Genomic DNA, 25,126 nt, shown 5'->3' on the forward strand with positions numbered 1-25,126 from the left:
GTATGTAGGTAAACCCATTTGGCCTTTTTGATCAACTTAGAAACACAAGACATTCAATCTAAACACACAAGAAGGCATGTATTAAAAAATGCAAGACTCAGAATTACACACAAAGAATACAGGGACAGAATAAAAGCGTATCTCTGAAACAATTCCTTACATAAACATTTCTGACGCGTAAATATATGAACGTTTGAAAGACTGTTGATTTAACCATTTTGCAAAGAGAAGAAATGTGAGTAAAAAAATATGATACATGGGAGTAACTTGAAGCAGCATTATTCCACCGTGACAGTATACTGTGTAGATTCTGAACAGGAACAACAACAAAACTGAACCATATTGCAGTACACAAATCCTACCTGGCAGCCGGTTCATGTTGACCCCCTGGGTAGAGAGACCAATGCCCATATATCTGTAAGACACAAACAGAAACATCAGAACTGTGGCACTTCATGTGTGTGTTAGTTAAAGGGAAGTATTTTCATGTTGATTTTCCATGTCTGTATCTCAAATTCCAAAATTGCTGATTCAGCAAAAAGTTCACTCGCCTACTCCTTCCCCCATCGCACTTCAACATATTGCCTTGTCAAAAGACCACTGATGAGTCTTCAAATTAGGTTACATACAAGGAGTGCTATTGCAAAGCCACAGTTCATACACATAGACATCATATTCTGAGATCAGTCATTCTGACTGGCTGATTTCATACACATGAGAAACAAAATTCAGTTCTAAGTTGGTGAAGAGCAAGATCAAGATGGCAACGTCCCTTCCAGTCTGAGGTAATGGACTTGCTAGCTCATCGTAGAAAATCTGATGCTCTAATTCCCATGTGGTTTACAAATATAACAATAACACCAGTTCTATCGAGTTAAATTCAACATCAGAGGGGACGTACAAATATGCTACTCATCAGATGTACATATAGACAACAGACAGCAATAATATGGAAATATAAAAATATACAGCATATAAAGAGAAAATGCACAGGGTTTGTACTGGTTAAATAATATATAAGGTAACAGGAATAATAGCCTGCAACGTGAGTGTGGGCAGCTGTGACCACACATTTCACAAAAGACTTAGGACAACCGATTGTATTCATATCTCATTCATTTGTAGCATGTGTAGACACTTGAATCCAGAAATGTACAGTGTTCTGAGGAGGTAAGGCAGGAGGGTTGATGGTCACCTGCATGAGAGACAGCCAACAAAGTCCTTTTAACATAGTATGTACTTTGGTACAGGCAGAAGTTGGAAATTCTGTGACCATTCCTGATGTCCATGACAGTGACATTGCTGTGTTACTTCTAATAGAGTCGTAAAACTATAATTACTCACTCCAGCAAAGCTTTTGAGTTCATACTTTACAATCAACATTACAATGTTTTAAGATGCACAAAACCATGACCAGTTATAAGGATTACTATAAATGATAATAGTATAAACAACAAAAAACATAAAATTGAGTGAGTACAGTTTTATGCCACTTTCAGCAATATTCCAATATGTCCTGAGATGGGAACTGGCTTTAAATGTAGCACCCAAGTAGGGAATCAATCCCCCTATCAGACCTTGTCAACAAGGCTACCTCAAATAGTCATAATAGCAAGTCATCAGAAGATGACATATCCCCCTGGCTCCCACACATTTGAAAGAACAAATCATCTCACAGTTACTTGATGGTTCTTTTTAGACTAAGTTTGAATCATTTCCATAGAAAAAAAAAAGAAAAATGATAAATCACAAGAATCTGCAAATAGCAAAAGGCACCACATTCGGGTCTGCCTCACATTTTGCTGACAGATATTAAGAAGTTTTTGAGTTGTGCTCCGGAAACGAAACACACCCCTCCGAAGTTCAAATAGTTTCCATGGAAACCGAGAAAATAAAAAATCACTAAAACCTGTAAAAAGCAAGAGGCACCAATTTTGGTTCTGATTGATATATCTACCATATTTTGCACCAACATATTGAACGGTTTTTGAGTTAAACTCTGGAAATGAAGCCCACCTCACCCATTACTTTAAGTTCGAACATTTCCATGAAAACCAAGAAAAATATATATAAAAAAAATCTATGAATAGCTAAAGGCACAACCTCAGCTTAAGTTTGTTATGTTTGTTTTGGTCTAAAAGTATTGAACGGTTTTTGTGTTTCACTCCGGAAACAAAATGATTACGGACAGATAGACAGACGAGGTGACGACCTGGTATTAAAAGCACCATGATCCTGACATCAGATCAGATTGACTTCTTGATCTGTATTTTCAGCTCCCTAGGGATCATACAACACTCTAAAATATCCTCAACAAATGGCACAATAAACACAGTCCCTGTTGTTATTTCAAACCATGTCACACACTGTAAATGCTCTGAATAATTTATATCAGGCTACCTAATGCCATTAAGGATATTGACTGTAAATGAACACCAAGTAGCAAGCGATAACAAATTATCCATCCTTGATTTTGTCTGAAGTACACTTTGCCTCTCAATAATTCATTTCACGAAGTACATTCTTTCTATAGCCATGAGTTTATGGCATGTTATATATCAATGACAATCATTCCGATATTTTTGCGATTGTGTAACAACCATAAAATGCTAACCATGTGTTTGCTACAGCTGACATGTGATTACACCACTTAGATCAACAATCTTTCTTTGATGTAACCCGCCCAACAATGAGAAAAACCATCCTTTGTTTGGCGGTGTTTTATAATTCCTTTCCCTTCCCATACAATATTTAACCCAGCATGTCAGTCTGTCTTTTCATGATCTTTCACCTGTCTGGATAAAAACCTACCTAACATCCTATAACTGGGACACGCTGCCCAAAACAGTTACGGCTTATAGGTCATACCTGTACAACCAGACAAGCCAGAACACTACTGTTGTATGCTTCAGTGATGCACTTGTACTGGGAAACAGGCTTGAGGAAGTCTGAACTTGGTCCTACGTAGTTTCAACAAGTTTGATCCAAAGACCTTCAAATACACCTTTTTAAGTCTTTGAACTATCATAGATATTTTGAAGGGGGTTAATTTCTAGGTAACATATTATTCAAACAGCAAAGAAAGAATGTTTTACATTCAACACACATCACTTTGCATACACACCTAGAACTAAAGTGAGTGAATTATGTTTTATACCACTATAGTAATATTCTGGCAATGGACTGCACCAGGAATTGACTTCACACATTGTGCCCATACATGGATAACTGGAACCGGGTCTTCGGCATGACGAGTGAACCACTAGGTTACTCCACCTACCTAAGGGAGTATGCAGATTTTGAAAAAAGGAGGATGCACATTATTGAGAAAAGGGGGTGTACGCTTCATTTTCACCCAAGTTTCAATGGTCATTTAACAAAATTTCCCCTCCCCCTCTGAATCCACCTATGCTACCCCTTAGAACTAAATGGCAAGTCTTAAATTCAAGAGTGAGGAACCCCTGATCAAATAAATTTCATTTGTTCCTGTTAGCCCAGGCAATTTGTTTGTTATTCTGTTCCACACCAAACAGTGTTCCAGGTACATGATGGCTTCCTGTAAATGATGGAGCCTCAAGCAGACAGCCCCACACTTGATACTGTGACCACAATTCATGTCAGAGGGACAAAGGACATAACTAACCAAGTCACATAGCATGAGCACCTGATCCAGTCAGTGATCAGGAACAGAATAGTTTGCTGGGGATTTATCACAACCTTATAATGGGAGTTTAACTAAAATGTTACAAGTTCTGATGAAGAGACAAGTATCTCTATGTCTGGCAACGTTTCAGCTAACCCTGAATCCAATCTGAAGTTACAAATCTATTGTCTCAAGCCACAGTGAATGAGTTTTAAACTGCTTTTAGCAACATTCCAGATGGGGAACACCAGACATGGGCTTCACGCATTGCACCCATGTAGGGACCAAATTCCGGTTTGGGGCAAAGCAACTTTTACTAAGGCTAACCGTAACTCCCATTCTCTAACACTGCACTAAGGCTACCTTTGTGACTAACTTAGTGCTGTGTGCTTCGTGAAAGGAGGCACAGGGTCAACTTCCACAAAGACATTTCAGTCATTACACAATGATAACTCCTTTACATCAGCAATGACTTGAGAAACTTGTAGATCATTTAGTATAAAGTGGCCCTGGAATCTACATAGTCCACAGACACCGGATGCATATGCTCATGCAATCAACCACCAATTTATGTAACCTGCTCACACTTACTTTCAACCCATGAAGATCCGTATACACTTGATCCTCACTAAGTCATGCTTGTCGTAAGAGGCAACTAACAGGATCATGTGATCAGGTTCGCTAACTTGGTTGACACATGTCATCATATCCCAAATGTGTAAGTCAATACTCATGTTGTTGATTGTCTGGTCCAGACTTAATTATGTACAGACCACTTTTATATACCTGGAATATTGCTGAGTGGCTGCACTCACTTGCTCACTCACACTTACTGTCAAGGCTACTTACATATATAAAACTAATATACAACTATGTCCTAATTAATAAAGACTTTGATAAAACGTAATTCCTCCTTCTTGATCTTCAATCATTTGAGGTGAGTGAACGGGAGAACTATCACAATTTTCTTCTACCACAAACTTGGCAATAGAAATTGCAGCTATTAACCTCTCAAAAGCAGAAAAGTCGTCCAGTGCTGATTCAGTGACTACAGGGTGCAAGATTCACCTCCATAACCCAGAGCAGCCTGGCAGTTATGTCCTAGACATCCTGGCTGCCACCACTGCTGATCACATATTGATTCCCTGCACTTCTAAGGCAATGATGCTGCACTTCTCAACAGCAGAGATCAATGCCAAGCATCACACAAGTCTTTAGCATTCACACACCCAAAAGCTTAAAAATTTTATATTTCTCTTCAAAATTTGTAATGACCTATTGGCTTGACCACTGAGAAACTGTCTAAAACCTGTCTCATGGTATCATTTTCAAAAAATATTAGTATCTTTATGTGCACTGTATTACCTTTCTATATACTCATGGAAACAAATAAGGGAACACACGAAAGTACATGTGTTCCTTTATTCTTTTCCAGGTTTATTCACAAGGTATGTATTGCAGTGTCAGTGAAATTCTGGAAATAAATAAAGGAACACTTGTACTTTCATGTGTTCCCTTATTTGTTTCCATGAGTATATTTATATATTCTATGCTTATTTTGTAAACAAATAAATTTTAGCTATTAAGTCAATTACTTGATACAAAGAAATTCTACTAGACACAGTCTCCAAGCACGTAGCTAAAATGATGTTGGAAACATTTGCAGACAAGGAGTAACTCTAAAAAATATATCATATTAATACAGATAAGTAACTACATTAAATCAGAGTGGAATTACACTAGTAGTTTGATCATGGCTTCTTTCATTCAGAGCTATAACATGACAGTAAGGGTTGGGTAGAAGACAGCCTATCTCCCTTACACGGAACAAACAAACTAAAAAAATGAGGCCAACTAAAGCCTAGAGTATTATCATCCAAGTCTAGATCCCGTCAGCTTGAAATGAAATTGAGAATGTTCTGAGCTGCTTTGTGACTTTATCAGTATTAAATATATTTTCAAACAAGACTCCTTTATCTCCGGGATTAAATCATATGTCAGAAAGGAAAGCAATTAAGAAAAAAATATATGCAGTCATTGAAAGTGCATTTACTGTCAGTTTTACACTGTTGAGTCACAATGCTCCCCATGGCATAGTTTCTGCATTCATCCATATACAGAGAGGATAAGAATAATGGCCGCACATCACCAGGATGACAGGTCAAGTGTAACAGTGTCGAGGCAGCAGTGTCAGGCAAAAACGTAACTCCTGTAAGTAATATTCAACAGGTGAGGCCAAGGAGGGATGGCACAATGCCAAAACTGTAAACTATGTCAGCGTTATAAATAGCACAAGTCTCTAGGCAGGTTTCTTACAAGTAGAATCCACCTGGTAACTGTCCATGAGTCACATCAAACACAAGTTGTCTGTATGTACATTCAGGGAGACATCACAAATAAGAGTCCTGTCCTTATCACAATGACCAAGCAACTTTCTACCCCCTCACTCAAAAGTGGAACTTCAATTTGTCCAATGAAATGTACAGGGTCACCATACAAAATAAACCTTATGGAGAAATATACTTTGGGGGATATTGATATTGATTATAACCATATAATTTCTAGGAAAAGCTGACAAACTCAACACATAATATTTACAAAAAAACATGTATATTTGTACATCTTTTTGTACATTGTTACTTAGAAATTACCTGGAGTAACTGTTGCATTTCCATGGAAATAAATCAGATTTTCAATCTCTTTCCTTATGCCATCCACCCATTGTGTACAAAAATTTTAATCACGGAGATGAACAAACATACTTTCATCCAAGACGAAAATCTCTACCGTCACTGAATCAAATCATAATATCACCAAGACCACAAATGTTATTTCACTTCTTTCCCCAAAAGAAATCTAGTTGAACTTTTTTTGCTAATATTTAAAAGGGCTTGCTGATTGATCAATAACTGGAAATATTTTCAATGGAAAGAATTGGAAAGAATTATTAACAATCATTAGTACTAAAATTGTGTCATCGACAAAATGTTTCAGAAGTTATTGCAATTAAAAATAGTTTGGATTGGATTTTCACACACAACATAGAAATTTAATCACTCTTCACTGGCTACCTCACAGTTATTTTAAGCATGCATGATTTTGCTGAATACAATCGTCGCCACTTCAGTGACAAGAAAAATGTTTATTCCTTCACATGCTGTAGCATTTTTTTTCTCAAATATACAACTGCAGTAATTATAACTGTCTTCACTGAATGCAAGTGTCACCACTTCATTCATTATATTTCTGGCAGTTTTTGGTTGTTGTTTTTTTTGCAGTTTTTTTAGTTCAGTAATATTCATCCTATGGGATCAATATTTAGTTAACAATTATCAGTCACTACAACTGATATCAAAGCAAGCTGTAACATTCATGCTGAACACAATCATCGGATTAGACTGAAAATATTGAAAAGCATATCCATATAAAACATGGTTCATGTTGCTACAAAGTTTCTAATGTATATAATGTATAACAGATTGTGCAAGTCACAAGGAAAAGCTGTAAGTGGTATTGTTAAAACAGGAAGCAGAGACAGAAAGTGTTTTCACAAAGGTAGGTCACCAAAACAGCAGTTTCCACACCTCAAGACAAAGCATATACTGTATTTACAACCACTCTTGACTACTATAAGGACACATTTAAATTTCTTTGACGTCGGAAACAATTTCTTCACCACCATTGACAAATCAATAATAAAAATGTTAGCACCCCTCTGTCAAATTTCTAAAAGCCTTGGCTACTTCTTATGGTAAATATGGTAAGAGATATGACACCCTGTTTCACTTAAGATTACATAATTTGCTAATGTCACTCCAATCTTCAAAAATGGCTTTGTCGTAAGTAATGTTCATTTCATGCAGTCAAAAATTCAAAGATGTTACAAAAAATGTACGAGTTGTCATTTTGTACAATTGTGTCACGGCAAGTAATTATAGCTGCCTAAGAGCAGTGCTATTTGAATCCTGATAAACCTACTCAGGAAGCCTCGTGTCCTGTTTGGTCAATTTTGGTGTCTGTATTTGAACAAAGGCTCTGTGGGTAAGTACTGCACTGCAAGAAGCTGAGCGAGATAGGGGGAAGGGCTGAGAATAAGTTTAATTGACGAAAAGGTGACGAGGACTGAATCACTGACAAAACAGTGGGATATTCATAAAAAAAAAGACTGCCACAAAGCTGTTGGATAACACTGTTCTTAAAGATGGATTTGTCATATTGTTAGGGGTATTTGGGGATTCTAGATGTTGACGAATACACCTTGTCATTTAGAAAGTAAGTACAGTTTGACCAAGGCTGTTAGAGATATTCCAGCTGCATCACTGGGAAGCACCAGAATGGGCTTCACACAATGTACCCATTTGGGAAATTGAACCTGTGTCTTCAGCACAATGAGCAAACACTTTAACCACTAATCTATCCCAACCCCACCCTCAAATTAGATAGTAGTCAAATGCAATATATATATATTCTACTACTTGCTAGGGGTTGAGTCCTATGCAGGATTCAAACTCTCATTCTCAGTTTAAGGCACCTAATCTCCAGCACACAAAGTCAGCGATCTGATCCACTCAGTCACTGCGATTTCCACTGAAATGGAAGTCTGACAAATGGTACTTGGAATAGAAACAATCCATCCAGCTATATCATATATATATATAAAGCACATCACAGGTCCTGAGAATGCTACAATAGCACACTGAACAATGAAAAACTGAAAGGCTTCACAAAGCTCTTTATCTTTCCCCAGCCAGCCGGAAGGAGGATGGATGCAGCATTAGCACTAGATCTATATGAAAGTTTAATAAGCCTTGGCTTTATTCAACTCCTCTTTCAAACTGCCTCCTCTTGTTGCTACTAAAACCTACCCCAGTAAAGATCACATTCTTAAAGATCATCAGATTCAAACCTAATGGTAAATAATCCATAGGAGTCTTTCAACATTCAGTAACAGTCAGTTCACACATGGCCACCAATACAGACATAACTAAAATCAGACAATACATGTTTCTTTTAAACAAATCCACGTAGCATAACAAATCAATTTTCCAAAAAGCAAATTCACATGTTGAATAAACAGAAATGAGCATAGCGCAAACTATTAAGTCCACAGCCTATTAGGTCTAATGGGGCAGTGGGGTAGCCTAGTAGTTAAAGTGTTTACACATCACGCTGAAGACCTAGTTCGACTCCCCACATGGGTATAATGTGTGAAGCTTATTTCTGGTGTTCCCCCAGTGTAAAACTAAACTCACAAGCACTCACAAGGGCTACTAGACGATGTTACAATTTGTTGACAATAATGTCAGAAATACCCCAGAACAAAAATGACATCTGAAATATCTCTTGTTACATCATGAACTTACCAAACAGGCTTACTTTAAAAAAGCGATAATCACAGGATTGAAATCACGGTTACATGGTAAACTTGAGTTAACTAAACTAACCCTATCAAGAGAGAAATAGTTACCTCACAGTTTTGTAATAAAGGAATGAGGTGTTCTGAGTACACACCTTTGCACTGAAAACTGCCATAGATGCAATAGGGTGTTGGAGTTTTTATGACTCACTGTACAACATCAAGGTTTTGCAGGATTTTCTATTACTTTGCTAAGTGTTTCATTGTTTCTTTCAGAGCAGATATGCACATTATTTTATCCATCAGTCCACATGATTAATGATGCATTCCAGGCTCTAAAGAAAAATACAGTTTAATAAACTTTACACACTTTTTTAAAATGTTGATTATCAAGAAAGCAGTATACATGTAACTCATTGATATTGACATCTTGAACACATATTCAGACATGTAAAAAGTGATGTTACATCAAAGTCCTTGTCTCTTCTAAAACTAACTAATCTGTAAGCAAATATGAAGACAATTGGTGCAGTCAGCATGATTACATGACAATAACCCATTGTTCAAAAAATGTCAAACACAAACCACAACAATATGTTTTACACAGATGCCATTTTGTTCCTCTTAACTGAAGACATTTCTTAAGTCCCTGTCACTAGCCTCTAATCCCACATTGTACAGCTGGGAAAGTGAATTACTAATTTCATCTTGAATTGTCTTGGGTACTCATAAAATCCAAAACTACGCTTTTTCTGAAATTAACGTACACATGTTGACAGTGTGCAAAATTGTTTCCAAATTCTGCCTGACAGTTACAAGCCCATTAAAATAACTGACAATAATTTCAACGCAGACATGGGTTTCATCAGCAAGCTGCTAATATGATGAACATGTCCATCAGGACAAAATTTTACAAGGTTTGAAAGTGTATTGTAACATAACAAGTCAGCAAGCATGTCATGCTTACAAAATGACCTCATGAAAATTCACAAGCCAGTCAGGCCTGTGACTGTAGATTTACTGGCCTGCATGGATGTTTATTAGCCAGAGGCTAACAGGCCAGTGTCTAATTTGCACATCAAAAGGTGACATCTCAAATTAGGGAAATATACAACAACTAAATGTATTATTTTGTGAATTTTGAGTGATGGTGGGGACAAAATCAAAGATAAGTTCTATGGTTAATTTGAAGAATAACGTCCTTGGATTGTTTTCAAATGAATGATTTGCCTCAAAAACAAAACAAAAAATCTATCACTGGTATTCAAACTTATATCCATTTTCTAGGATTTCAAACAAGATAAATCCGAAACAAAACTAAATAACAAAAGATCATGCAGAGTTATGTTGTTAGATGCAGACTTTCAAAAATCTGGTTTTGACAGACAAGATCAGCATCATTTTTTGATGAAAAACCACAGTAACTTAAAACTGAAATGTACATAATGAATGGCCAGTCCCATAAATACTGAACAGGAAAAGAGACACAATTCAATTTTTATGTCAAGTTTTCAAAACGAACACATGAACATGAACGATTTCGTTTTTCAGAAACGTACGTTTCTTTAGCTCTTCAGTATATATGTTTTGTGATTGCTGACTGAAGCGGCTCCTGCAAAGTTCTCCTGCTGCTTGATGCAGTCAAAAGATGACATAATATTCATCGTCTTATATGATATTTTGCTTTTTTAGGATCTGACATGTTTTTGTTTTACATGTTGTAGTTTCTGTGAAAACTATTTAAAAACATTAGTCAAGGACAAGGTACTGCGGGCCATAACTGCATAACAATTGGACTTAGTAATGACTGAAACCTGTCCAGGGCAATGACATGTCTCCTTGGATACAGACAATGTGTCGAGTCACCTATTGTTTTCCAGAATTTCTGTGCAACCTTGTCAACTTGTTATCAGAAATCAATGATAAGGAGTCAAGCCACAATAAAAAGATGACTAGTTATCAGTGTGCTTATTCACAATCGACTATGTGGCGCATATCAAACACTGCACAGTTGAAAAACAAACAGTTGAAAGATAAACAAAGACTGTGTTGGTAATCAATAGGGTTATATTGTGCAACTCAACATAAACACTGTCAAAGCACTATCTTAATGTACTGCTATAATGTACCCGCTGTATTATTTGCTACATCCATCCACTGTCATTAAGACCTGTGTTTACCAACAACTGCACTGTCTGACTCTATCTAACACTGTCTATGTAGATATTCCTATGTAGACACACTTGTCAAGAAACAATCTGAACTTGTATGAACAAACATTATGTAACACAATCTGACCTTAAAAACCTATCCCTCAAATTGTTTCACAAACAATCAAAGTACTCTTAAACTCGGAATTATTCATCACACTGCTTATACTGAGACTAACAAACCCTAGTAGGTCACATCACCTAACCTTCACAACTGACCAATCAGAACACAGCAAACCAAATCGCGAAAGATGAGGTTCGTACATACCTTTTGAGTTTAAAACCTCAAAAAAGTTAGGCTGCATAAAAAAAAATTAAATGTTTCTCGGTCACATTTATTCAAAAGTGATGAGGGAGAAAGACATTTATATTTTCATCTCTAAGAAATACAGCAGAATGACTTATTCCACAAACAGTTTGACCTATAAAACGTATCCTACAATCAGACTGACAGGCACTCTAGCAAATATTACCTATAAAACTCAATCCACAAACAGTTTCACTCTGTCAAGCAGTTTGAGCTATAAAAAGAAAAACGTACTTCACAAACAGTTTGACTTATTAAACTTATCCTACAATCAAACTGACAGACACTCTAGCAAATTTTACCAATAAAACTCAATCAACAAACAGTTTCACTCTGTCAAGTAGTCTGAGCTATAAAACTTAAGCTAAAATCAGTCTGACAGACAGTCTAGCAGTTTGACCCATAGAACTTACTGGACCAACAGTTTAACACTCTAGCAGTTTGACTTATAAAATATATTCCCACACACTGTTTGACAAACACTCTAGCAGTTTGACCTATAAAATTATGTGACTAAAGGTGTGACACTGTGACCAACATCACATGCTCCCCACTCATTCATCCTTGGTCAACATCATATGTTCCCCTTATAATTCAACAATGAATTCACTAATCCAACCACAAAGTTGACAAAGAAAACCTTTGCTTGGGAAAGTGGTCAAAAGGTCATATTTAGAACAACTGTAGATATATTTGCCAGTAGGCTGTATTAGCATTTTGCGTTTCATTGTTAATTTGGGACGCATATCACAGTCAGTGAACACAGCTGGTATATCAGATCTATGAATAGTTGGGTAGGCATGACTCAAATACTTCTACAGTACTTCCCCTACTGATGTAATTACCCATCCCTTCATCCAATCCTGTTAACAACAAAGGCCTGATAATGTACACAGAATGCTGTAAAAAATAAAAACATTCTTAAATCAAAATTAACCTTGTTCAACAAATGGACTTAATATAAACACTTTGCTTCAGATCATACGTTTAACAACATAATATATAATAAACACGGGTGTGACGGTTTTGTGAATACCACAATATAACATGACTCCAACCACTTGTGTGAAGCCGAAATGCCCTGTAGGGACTGTATTTGCTTTCCCTCAGTCAAACCCCGTTTATCCGGACGTTTTGGTTTCAGTCAAAAATCGTCATGATAGCGAGACGTCCAGTTAACTGGATCAAACAAGTAAAACATGAAATTAAGTGTCACTAGTGTTTTGATGGCTAATTAATCAATTCACACCAAATGCCTTCCGATAGATTAAGAATGAAATCACACAGTCGTGCGGTAAACGGTATTGATGTGACACATACACATGCACGTTGCACACATCTCCAGATAACTGGATCATTTTTCAATGGAAATCTATGGGAATGGTTTGAAAATTCGCCGTGTGGGTCCGGAAGCTTGGGGTCCGGTTAACCGAGTACAACTAATGAACGTAAGTTTCGTTTCACATAAAATCGTCCGGAAGGTGGGGTTTCCAGATGTGTAGGGTCCGAGTAAACGGGGTTTGACTGTAATTTAAATATACAAAAAGCAACATACAAAAGATATTCTAAAAATTGACAAGGAGCTGCAGATTATCCGTCTTGGCTTGAACATTTAAAAATCTTAACCATTAATCTTAATAATGAAGCATAAATATTCTGTAGTATACTGGCAATAAACAGTCTTGTAAAAATAATCTCTCATGTAAAATGAGGAACATTAATTCCCCATATAAGTATCAGGATCTGTCAGATTTTGAAATAATGTCAGATACAAGCAAATATTTTCCTTGTGTTTAGTGATCCACCAAATTGATTTTTCACAATTTAACTTAATAGACAATTTTTACATCCAACCAAAATACCTCTTGCTGATTTCTGTCACACACAGACTATTACTTGAATCACTGGATGTGATAATCATGAAGATTAATGATTAACGTTTCAGTTTTTGAGCACTGACAGCACTCCTTCAGATTCAGGCTGATTATTTAACATATATTCTTATTGTGCCTGGTCTAGCCTAATCAGGCTAACTAATCACTAATCATGTGAATGATGTCATGTTGCTAACTCCCTAGCACTACTGAAACAATGGAACCCTGAGCATAATAATTCTAATCAGCATCACATGGAAAAAATCAGTGGAAAGGAATCCAATCAGTTTCTTTCACCTAAACAGATTTCTTCTGTCAAATAAGTCAACTCGTGTTTTGCACTTTTTGCCATGTCAGCATGCCAAGAACAAAGACTCAACAGCTGACACAGTCTTTCAAATTTCATGTCACCATTGATCATAGCTGTTCTCCATTTCATACCAAATTCCATGTTCATTCCATGTGACAAATACTAAATATATTCCAAAATCAATAATCATATACAGGACATCCGTATCTCAAAACCAGCAGCTGAAACGTTACACACTGGTTAGAGAGTAACACATGCGGTATTGCACACTGTGGTTAGACAGAAACTGCTGTCTGCAGCTGATACAAGAACACTGTCAGGGTAAGTGATGCAGGGTAGTCACTGTGCCAGTGATATGAGATCATGGCTTGGGTTGAGAAAAAAACACATTCGGCATGATTCACGGTGTTTAGACATCGTTCAACCTGGATATGATTCTTGTTGTTAGTCATCATGAGGCTAAGACAGCCTCCCCACCTTTCTGGGTTCTTCCAAAACTGTGTAATCTATAAATGGTTCCATCTTATGAACTGGAAATACCTGCAGGCTAGTAGTAAGCATTTATGAGTGAGTGAGTGAGTGAGTGAGTGAGTGAGTGAGTGAGTGAGTGAGTGAGTGAGTGAGTGAGTGAGTGAGTGAGTGAGTGAGTGAGTGAGTGAGTGAGTGAGTGAGTGAGTGAGTGAGTGAGTGAGTGAGTTTGGTTTCATGTCACTTTGCAGAACATCATGCTGCTTGTCAGCTAATCGTGACCATGACACTAGATAATAAATAAAGTAGTGGTATATTAAAGTATATTCTAAAATGATTTGTCAAGTCAACATTGCCCTAGCTCTCCAGAAATTAAGAACTGTTCTCGGCTTCATTTGGATTTAAAGACAAAAAGACAGAGAGACAGACTGACAATGTTTGATGAAGCCCAGCATCACCATGGTGCTAAGACATAGCTTTAAACACAGCAAATATTGGACATGAAACTATGATTCTGATATCAGTGTTCATGAACAGCGTCTGACCCTCTGACAAATGTGGCAGATTCACCAGTGGTCAGATAGAAATCACCAACCCGCCAGCCCCAGTATCATGACTGAATATTTCACAATGTCTTTGTGTGAAGTTGTTATTTGCGGTGACACTTGTTTGCTGTTTAGAAATCTTAGGTTTGTTATTATATAAAGTTAATAATTTCAATGCCAGTTATAAGAAAAGTCAAATCTGAAATGTTTGTTTTACTTTATTCTGTGGGTCCTGTGAGTTTTCAGTGGGTCTGACACACATCTGAAACTTGAAGGACTCAATGTCCTGTTACTTTGAAAAACTATCTGAACACTGATATCTGATATGCATATCTACATCATTAAGATCAGTGATGATTATAAGCAACAGTTGAGACTCTTTTCAAGATATCACTCCAGAAACAAAGATGGCTTTACTTGACCTAAGGACTTGGTACCCAAGCTTATCAAAGTGACCAAGTACTTCAAGTGTGTGGCCCACTGACCTGTATTGTAAACAACATTTCTTCTTGGTATGATCAGTAAGATGATAGCTGAGAGCTGGTAATTCGAAGTGTTCCTCATCCAAGGCACTCACAATTACAAACCACTGTGACATTTATCCCTTTTATGCCTTCCTTTGAAAAAAAACGTGGTCTCAGACAACTATTACCCCTAAACACAACACTACATGAGTGAGTTAGTTTTACGCCACAATATTCCTATAATATCATGACAGAGGACACCAGAAATATCTAAATAATAACAATTGTTTAAAAGCAGAAGACTGCACTAGAAACATGTTCCTACCGGTCTTATTTGCCACACAATTCTCAACATCTGAATCACAAAGGCAGTGAGAGAATAGCAAGTAATTTATCTTAGCATGTGTATCACCGTATATCAGTACTGAAAATTCCATACTGTATATATTACTGTCACTAGAAAACACACAGTACACAAACATAATGTTCCAGCCCCTGTGACACCCCGAGTAAACAGTATCTCTGATTATTTCATTTTCAGCAAATTAACAAATACATTATTGATTAGTTTGCTTGTGCTACAGGTCAAAGATAATCATGAATATTGACATTATTGACTCTCGTGTTATCTGACGCCTAATGGGTATTCTTCACATTTAATCAATCATAAAATCAAAGCATTAAGATGATGATGGTGACAAAGAACAAACATGTCTTCATGATCAGAACCATGGAGTAAATTAGGCATATAAAGTTTAAAAACAGAAAGAATAACGTTTTAATAATATTTAAATGAAATGTTGCTTTTTGTATAATTCTTGTACAATATCACTGGCTATAACTAGTGCTGAAAATTACCATCAATCAAAAAGTCTTCGAGAAATATTCAGTTATGACTTTTCAGTTTGTGAAATGATTTTTCTAAGAAATAAACATGTTTTCAGGCCACAACATTGCAGATATGTTCCATCGGCAAGTGTTCCAAAAGCTAAAAAAAGTGTTCCAAAATCATTTGTGTTCAATTATGAGAGAATGTGATTGATTGCTTGGTCATTGGTTCACTGCAACCAATCTTCGATTATTTCAATTAATCAGAATACCACTAGTTGTAACAAAAGACTGAAATAAAAAGAAATATAACAAACATTAAACATCAATACTTCCTATCAGAAGCGGCAGCATTAAATCAAAGATCCCCTCAAAACATAACACCAGTGATATCTCACAGCTTAATGCTGCTGAATAAATGTAGTTTTACGCTCTTTTCAGCAATATTCCAGTATTATCATGGTGGGGGACAGCTGCGAAAGGTATTGCAGCCTTATACAAGACAATGGTTGATACCTGTTTCACATTCATCTATGATATCAAAATCTAGACAATGAGAAACATCTTTAATATGAAGAAAAGAATTTTTAATCACAATGATCTTTTCCCAGTATTTAATGTGTTCAATAAAAATGTGTACTTTAGGTCATGTTACACTGTGGGAGATGGCACTAATGATTTCAGGAGATCAGAAACACAGCCCAGATCATCCTGTGAATGACAATAAAGATATATCGAGAGCTGATACAACAGTCTCTGTTGACATCAACCCATGATTTGCCATCTGAATCTGGTAGTTATTGATCCTGAGAGGTGGGTTTCTGTCTGTCAGTAACAATGCCAAGACAGATAGTAGCACGTCATGTCCTCTGTAAGCATCAAACTATTGGAGAGTGGACGTTTGATTGCTGATGTCTGACAGCAACCTTTATCATGTGTTATCCTTAATGGTACTACTGACCATGTTATTTGGTTTACTGACCATATTATATAGCTATTACTGACCATGTCAATCGGAGCTGCTCCGGTCATTTACCGTCATGTGTTTTAGACGGCTTGATCCTTATCAACAATATCAGTATCTTGATTAACATCAGAATTTGGAAGAATTTCTTCTGTTGGGATGTACCTCCGATGATCAAATTCAAAACTGAAGGTGGTGCTAGAGTTTGAGATCTTTGATCGTATCTCAGGAAGTGTGGGTGAGTGAGTGAGATAAACTAGACTCATTACCAGGCAATATTTCGGCAATACAGAGACAAGAACAAGTTTATGTACTCAATAATGAGTCAACAGAACAAAGAAATATTTAAAAGCAAGTTTGTCTCATGATAGTATTTGAACCTTGGTGCAACCTACAGTCTAAAATTGTCCAGTGACAGGGATCCCGTAAATTTCAATTTTCATGTTTAACTTTTAAAAGCAAGAGATGGAAACACACAACTGTGTATATGTGTCAAAGGCTGATCTAGTATATATCAGCTACTACCTTTAAAGAAATTGGAACAAAGATTTACCATTAGTTTGCCAGCCCTGTGACACAGAGTAACTAGACTTTAAGCACTTAATGATGATTATCCATGGCAACAATAAAAATTGGCAGTAGTCATGTGGTCATTGCAAAAAGTCTACCATAGTTTATTGCAGACAGTTATTATTTTCAGGCTCTACAGTATTTCATCATCAGAAAGGCAAGTGGACTAACACAGTCTGTTACTGCATCTTAACACCAGCTTATCAACTATTCGGTTTATACTTGGACATGATGACAATAATACATGATGCACATTGAAAGAATATTGCTCTTGAAACCTGATCCAAGCCATCTGTACCAAAGTCCCTTTTCAAATACCATATTTCCTCTAATAAGCGCCTGGGCACGTATTTTTTCAATGGACTTCCAGACCCAGCACCTAGTAACTGCACTTCCTGGATGTACCATAATTAATTGTAAGCGACCATTACGTCAGTTTTAGGGACCTATCCTTAAAAATCTTGGGAGAATACATTTATAAAAAAAACCCTATCTGCCGCTTATTCAAGATCTGGTGTTTATTCGAGTACAGGCAGTTAGGTATTTCCAAAATAACTGTCTTTCCTCTGATGCATTTTTGACTCCAGTGTATTTTAGAGGCAATATAGTACAGTTCAGTTGAGTTGTGAGCCTTTAAAAGCATTGTTGACAAAAGTCTGTTGTTTATACTGGAGGAAAAACCATTTTTACTCAATTCAAATTTGGATTTGGCTGCAGCCTGTGTTCTTTTGTACTCACCATGCTAATCATACTGTAGCTGGATTCCACTGAACTGTCTGGTTTGATCTCATGGAAGGCCATTCTGCATTTCTTTCATATTTCTTCAGTAGTGCTATATTTGAAATAACACATTCTAATCTGATTGTTGTTTATGCAACACTCAGCAGTATTCACCACAACATACTGTTCACTGGGCCTAGTAAATGTTTTTGAGGCTAATGACTTATTGAAGTATGTGTGCAGACATTTTCACCATCTGCTAAATGATGATTAACAGTAATTTCAGGGTTCAAAAGTAATATGAGTCTGCCAGTGCACTCCTAATTAACTTCAGCAAGAACTAACCACATGTTCTGTAATGGAGACTCAGAGGCAGGTCATCATTGCAGAACACCATTTAGTTTTTCTTCTAACAGTGATGAAACAAGAATATGAAACAAGGCTCTGTCTGTCAAATGACTATGAATGAAGTTCTGATTACAAGCCACACAATCAGTGATCTAAGAACTAATGCTCAATTGCCATGATTTTAATCAACCATAAACAGGTCCTTCATCCCAACACATATCATGACAGCCAATCCAAGAAAACCAAACAAGGTTCTGTCTCAGTACCACACAGAATGAGTAATGACTGAACAACACTGCTGCACAAATCAAGCACAAAACCATTCAGAAAGTTGCACTGTTGAGATGGGTAATGTGTACAGCCTTGCTCCTCTCTGACCTATGCACTATAAATAGCCAGGAGAGGAACACTTCCCTGCCTGGTTGCATAGCATGCTGAAAGTACAAGTGCTGAAACCTGTCAGTAATCTGCCTGCCTGTTGCTGGTGCTGTGTGTTGGAGCTTCACCAGTCTCATCTCCGCTTTACCATACCCACTACCTGCATATCCAATACAACACACTGCGCCCGATTCCACAGGTATCAGGGCTTCTCGTGTTACAGAATAAAGAAAAAGTCATTCTGAAAATATTTACAAGCCCAAGTATGCATTCTTTGCTGATGGCTGTTACATAAAATGACTGCATAAAATTAACCATCAATGTCCTAAAGAGAACCCAAAATTTAAAAGTTTCGGCAATAGGGACTTTGATTCAGATACTTCAGCAGAGTGTTGTGAAGTCATGTGGATTGGTTATATACGGGAGAAGAAACTTGTAAAATAACGAACTAGGTAAATTAGTTACTTTTCTTTTTGAAGTTTACAGGGAGCAATAACTTAAGATTCCCCTGTCTACTGAAAATGGTTAAGACTTTGGATGTGCCTCAATTCAGATATTTCAGCAGAACATTATGAACTCTGACCTGCCCCTGGACTTGTCACATGTGAGAAGATGTAATTGGTATCATAACAAACTAGCAGAAATAACACCTTTCTCTGGTGGGAGCAATCAGTTTATGTGTAATCTTGGCAACAACCAAGTACCTTAACAAGTCACCTAAATTAAGATTTACATATCACCTAAAAACCACTAAGGAAATATTTCATGTTCAACCAGATAGAATTGAAGATAATGGCACAGGATCGAGTTCTCCAACATATGCCAGTATAACAGAGTAACATTGCAGAGACGTGAAATTATAATTAATTTCAAACATACGTTTTCCAGTGATATCGTGTCCAACATAATCATAGCCACATTTGATACCAAATACCTGTGAGACTAAACAGAATCTAGCATTCCCTAACAACAGGATGATATTCCAAGTTTTTGTATAAGCATATTTTCCTCACTTCTCAGAACAATCACAGTCTGGGATTTTAATCACTATGACAAAATGTTAAATTTCTGTCTCAGTAAACTTACATGTTTCTCTAATCTGCCAGAATACTGTCAATGCATGTATTTTCGAATCTGTCAACATGATGAAAGCCATGATCAAAGAATAGCCATCCACTTTCTCACCTGTACTAACCATGGTGAACAGGTATGAGTTTGAAATATCCCTGGAATAGAGCATCTAGTCATGGGCAAAAGTCTGCTGCCTTCCAATCTGAATGCCTCGGCTGTTTTACAAATGACTGATTAACAACCCAACAGTGCTGACTTTCTCATGGAAAACTTCCCAGAAATCAATAGGAGCAATCCAGGTAATATTGCACTGACCATTATGTCAGCCTCCTAGAGTGTCAGGCATCATGAAACATCGCTACTTGACTGTCAGCACTATCGGATGAATATTCATATAGGCTCTGTAATGAGAATGCTATTCAACCTGTCTAAAAGAACATAATATTGATTTAATGCTTCAGCATGTTTACATGGTACCCTGAGCTGCTGGTTGAATGTGAAAAAATGGTTCAAAGTAACAGGTCAATAACGTGATCAGGGAAACTGATTCATCAGCAATTACGACATAAGTAGCGATTTTCCCTCCATGTCATTGCCAGTATACAGCAATACAGCAACAGCATCATGGACTGTGATGAATAGATAGATGCTGAACAGACAAACCAGTGGTTGATTGCATGAGCAAAGATTCCCTCCATGATATGCAAAATGACTATCATGAACTCCATTATCTCCTATATGGTTCACTTGGGAAGTAATGGCAGGAAGAGAGGGTGACAATTGCCAACAACATGTTGACGAAAATATATGACAATGTGTTTGTAAGCATTCTATAATAGCATTCTAATATAGCATTCTATTTCAGACAGGTCTGAGTTAACCTGGACAATTATGATGGGCATTTCAGAAAATCTGATGTGACCTACAGCCACACAAGTTTCCTCAGTCTAAGCCATTGGTAAAGGTCACAGAAACTCATCCAGTGCAGAACTAGTTTAGGGGTAGTATCTCCATAGTACTGTCATCATAGTCATCACTTGCTTATTGTTTCACTGAACTGAAAAACACTCCTGGCCAGTCATGTTCATACATACTTAATTTCAAAAGATACAAGGGAGATTATTTCAATGCTGAGTCACAAGTGCAAACACAAATTGATATGTTTGACTTATATTGCTGACCCTTATCAGGGCCAAACTATTAACTCAGTAAGCTACTTATACCATCTCATATGGTCAAAGTTCAGGCACTGGTCACCTACCCATAGCGGCATCAAGCCTGACCACCATGGACAATAGCACCTCCACTACAGTCATGTCCTAGTACAGTGACAGGCATTATAATCAGCCCAGCACAAGTCTAGTGGCAAAATAAGAACAACAGTATTTGGACCTCTCCAACATTTCATATCAGCGACATGTTTCTCACTCACATCCAGCGTTTTTACGTAGAACTATTTAGAGCTTGCATCATTCAGTATGAAAACGTTCTACATTCCCACAAAAAAGCCCCACATAATTTATAAAAATACATTCTATAATAGTTTCCCCATTAGATTGTTCCCTGTCACTCAATCATTTTGGAAAAAAGTATTGAACTCAACGTGTATTGTGTTAATGAAAAACCCAATTCTATGAAATTTCCACAATCCCAGGGCACTTGTTGAATTTTTCTTCATGGAGCTTATTTCTTCATTCAGGAAGTGACATACCAGTGATGTGCTGTAATAAAGATCTGTCCATTGGAAAAGCACAGAATAAGGCAAGTATCAGGATTTCACATGTGGAATCATGAACATCTCAAAAACGTGGAATTTCCTGTAGGAGTAGCACGATTTCCGCTGAGATGCAAGTACTCTGGACTGACAACACAACTACTTCTCCAACACGTAACTATATCTACCTGACTACCACCAAACAAATGCCTATCCTAGTGGCTACTATGAACTCAATAAATTTGAACATGATGAAATTCTGGTTCATCCACATCCCCAAACTCATCTTGCAAACACGATGTGAATCAAAATGACCCAACATGACAAAATACATTCTTGTACTTGTAGCACTTGTTCATGCAGTCAAGGTGACCCACTCCAGACTCAAATGAAATAGTTTCCCTATATCTTTACATAGTGAGACACTTGAAATTAAGAGGTCTTGGATCTTACCCTGCTTACAGTTTTCACCATAAGTATTTGAATCTGTCAATTAAACTTTTAACATCTGAGCTATGACAAGGACTCACAGACATTAAATGCTTAACTCTGAACACTTTGTCATCGTCTACCACAACAGCTCATGTTCAACAAATGGGAAAAAACAAGAAGACACATTCATCAATATCCCCCACATTACCTCCAATTTCAATCGAAGTCAAACTTGTTGCCATGGAAACGCCAAAAATATTTTATTCAGAATTCCAAAACTATAAAAAGGCACCAGTACACCACCAGACCAATCTATGTGTCAAGTTTGGTGAAGAAATATTGAACGGTTTTAGAGTTCTGCTCCAGAAAAGATAAATGAACATGAACGGACGGTGCATCTTAATACCCCCAGCAATATATGTTACGGGGGATAATTCGACTTGGATGAAAACAAATAATCTAGCTTTTTAATAGCCTCAAACCAACGAACCAGTGATTGTGTATTACAAGTCTGGCACATCAGTGGTAAACAGCCACAATACACAGATAACAACCATATACCAACAGTTTATACACCAGACAATCTTCACTTCCTCTTTCTCAGCATTTATTGATAGAAATGTGGGCTATAGGTGATATATCCTGACGAGGAATTCACTTGGCCACCTCAACATTCAATACCTTCATTTTCAAAACTTCAATCTTTCACTAAAATATTAACTTAATTCCCTGTGTGAAAATACATATGGTATTAGCAAATAGGCACAAAACCAAAACAAAAATGAATATTCTTCAAACGTATTTCAGAGTACGAAACAAAACTCCTGTGTCATTCCTAATAATAGGTGTCTTGCATGCCTAAATGAGGTAACTCGGAACAGCAGATTGCAGTGCTGCAGATGACTGGATCCCAGCACTAGTGACTATCATCCTTTACCAATCACATTTTGATCACTCATAAACATCTACTTGTCTTCAAGGGCCTTACCAAAATAACAGTTACCATGGTTACAATTTCACTCTTCTTAACAAAGGATTCCATGCTACTCCCAAGACTACTAATCTGTTCTGAGAACAAGTAAAAATCCAATATCTCAGCCAGTTTTTATAATTTCAAGTTTGGACGGACTAAAACTGTCAGAAGCTATAGCATATTAAACATCATGACTTGTGCATGCCGTATTTGGTGTATTCTGAAGACTGTGAAATAAATTTCACACAAGTCATCAGGAGAAGTCCTTAAAAACTAAACACGTAAAACCGACGCTTTTGTAACACTAACAGGATTGAGGTGTACCCATACATGACTCAGCAAACCTTCTATCAATATGGGGATATTGTGCAAAGCAAGTAAGCTTAAGGATCACAGAGTGGCCTGTATATCATGCATGTTGATCTATTAACTATACACATTGATCTGGTACTATGGGAATTAAATCTGTTCAGAAGAAATGGAATGATGATATATACAAAAGTGAAAAGGTATTAGTGACAATACACATAAATCTACATTTTATTATGATGACTTCCCTGAAAACTATCACAAAGGACTGTTCGTTTCAGAAGTGATGTTGCCATTGCCACCTACCCTCACTCAAGCAATACAGGATTTCAACAGCTAAATTTCACTGAACTGCTATTTTTAGAACGGAGTTTTTGAGATGTATTCAAAACAAACGTTAGGCAGTGGAAGGTTCCAAGATATTTTTTATATCTGAATGTCAATGAAAAGGACAGTTAGAATCTAGCTCAGTGGATTCCCCACAACATGAGCTTCCTAGGGAATCATAACCATTTACCTTTGGATTTCTAGTATTGTAAACATGCCAGTGAGATTGGTAACAACCTGAAGTTTACAGCACTACATGATTTACCTGTACCTTTAAATCAACTCTAAGGCCAGACCAATTATATTTCTTGTTTTACGTATTGTGTCCTCAGAATACTTAACTAAAAGGCTAAAGGCAGAGGGAATAAAAACATTTTAAAAATCACCAAAGTAATGTTCCTTCTAAATTCCAAAATATGTGGCAAACAACAAATTTCCATGCAGGTTTTCATTTCTGGCCCATAAAAACATTAGAAGTTTACTTTTTGAGTGGGGAATTTTTTTTTTATACTCGAAAAAACACAACCGGCGTATCCAAAAAAAGTAATAAATTTGGTCTGGCTTATGAAAATAATTCAAACATAACTGTTCAACATTTTTGTTTAACTGTCAATGACAACCTCTTGCCATGCTTACCATGCTGAGATTTTAGAATAAAATGTTTTTCTTGGTTTTCTACAAGTATTAGCATGACAACACAGGTTACCATGACACTTTTTTTTATTTCCATTTTCATCCCCACTCTACAACATATACAATTATATGCATACATAATATGTTACCATGACAGTTCCTGTCTTACACATAAAATGGTCGAAAACGTCTGAAAATATTTTGCATTATAATTAGCAGTTTGTGTCCCACTACTTATGCAAACTGTAACAGACAACTGATATGATTGATTTAACTGTATTTATGAAATCTTTTTGTGCATTAGCACACTATTTTTCTAAGTCATGTAAAAAGTGCAAATACTGCCTGTCTCATTTATAATAGTAATAGTAATATTCAGTGACGAACATGATAGACGCACAAACTCATTACAACAAGCATACAAATTATGTCAATTTCAGCTTTGTGAACTACGTATCTACTATTTACAGGATCATGCAAACTACCTGAAATTGTATTTAATGTGCAACATCACACTGGAATTATCCAGCTCTATCAGCTGTCTATAGTAGCGATCTCTAGATAACTGAGTCTGGACCAGAAAATCCAGCGATTGACATCATCAGCAGTAATAAACACAGGGTACAATGACATGCAATCAAATCATCTGACCATCTAACTAATTAGATCACTTATTCCCCTA

The 25,126-nt window shown here is 36.8% G+C and overlaps 1 protein-coding gene across 1 annotated transcript in view; it reads right to left on the reverse strand.

Moving 5' to 3' along the window:
• Positions 1-25,126, reverse strand: part of LOC137258756 (ran-binding protein 9-like) — a 41,493-nt gene that overhangs the window by 13,225 nt on the left and 3,142 nt on the right. Inside the window, exon 3 of the mRNA XM_067796445.1 lies at positions 363-415. Coding sequence (XP_067652546.1) covers positions 363-415 — 53 coding nt within the window. The remainder of the gene's footprint in view (positions 1-362; positions 416-25,126) is intronic.

The sequence above is a fragment of the Haliotis asinina genome, chromosome 12, assembly GCF_037392515.1.
Source record: "Haliotis asinina isolate JCU_RB_2024 chromosome 12, JCU_Hal_asi_v2, whole genome shotgun sequence".
Taxonomy (NCBI): Eukaryota; Metazoa; Mollusca; class Gastropoda; order Lepetellida; family Haliotidae; genus Haliotis; species Haliotis asinina.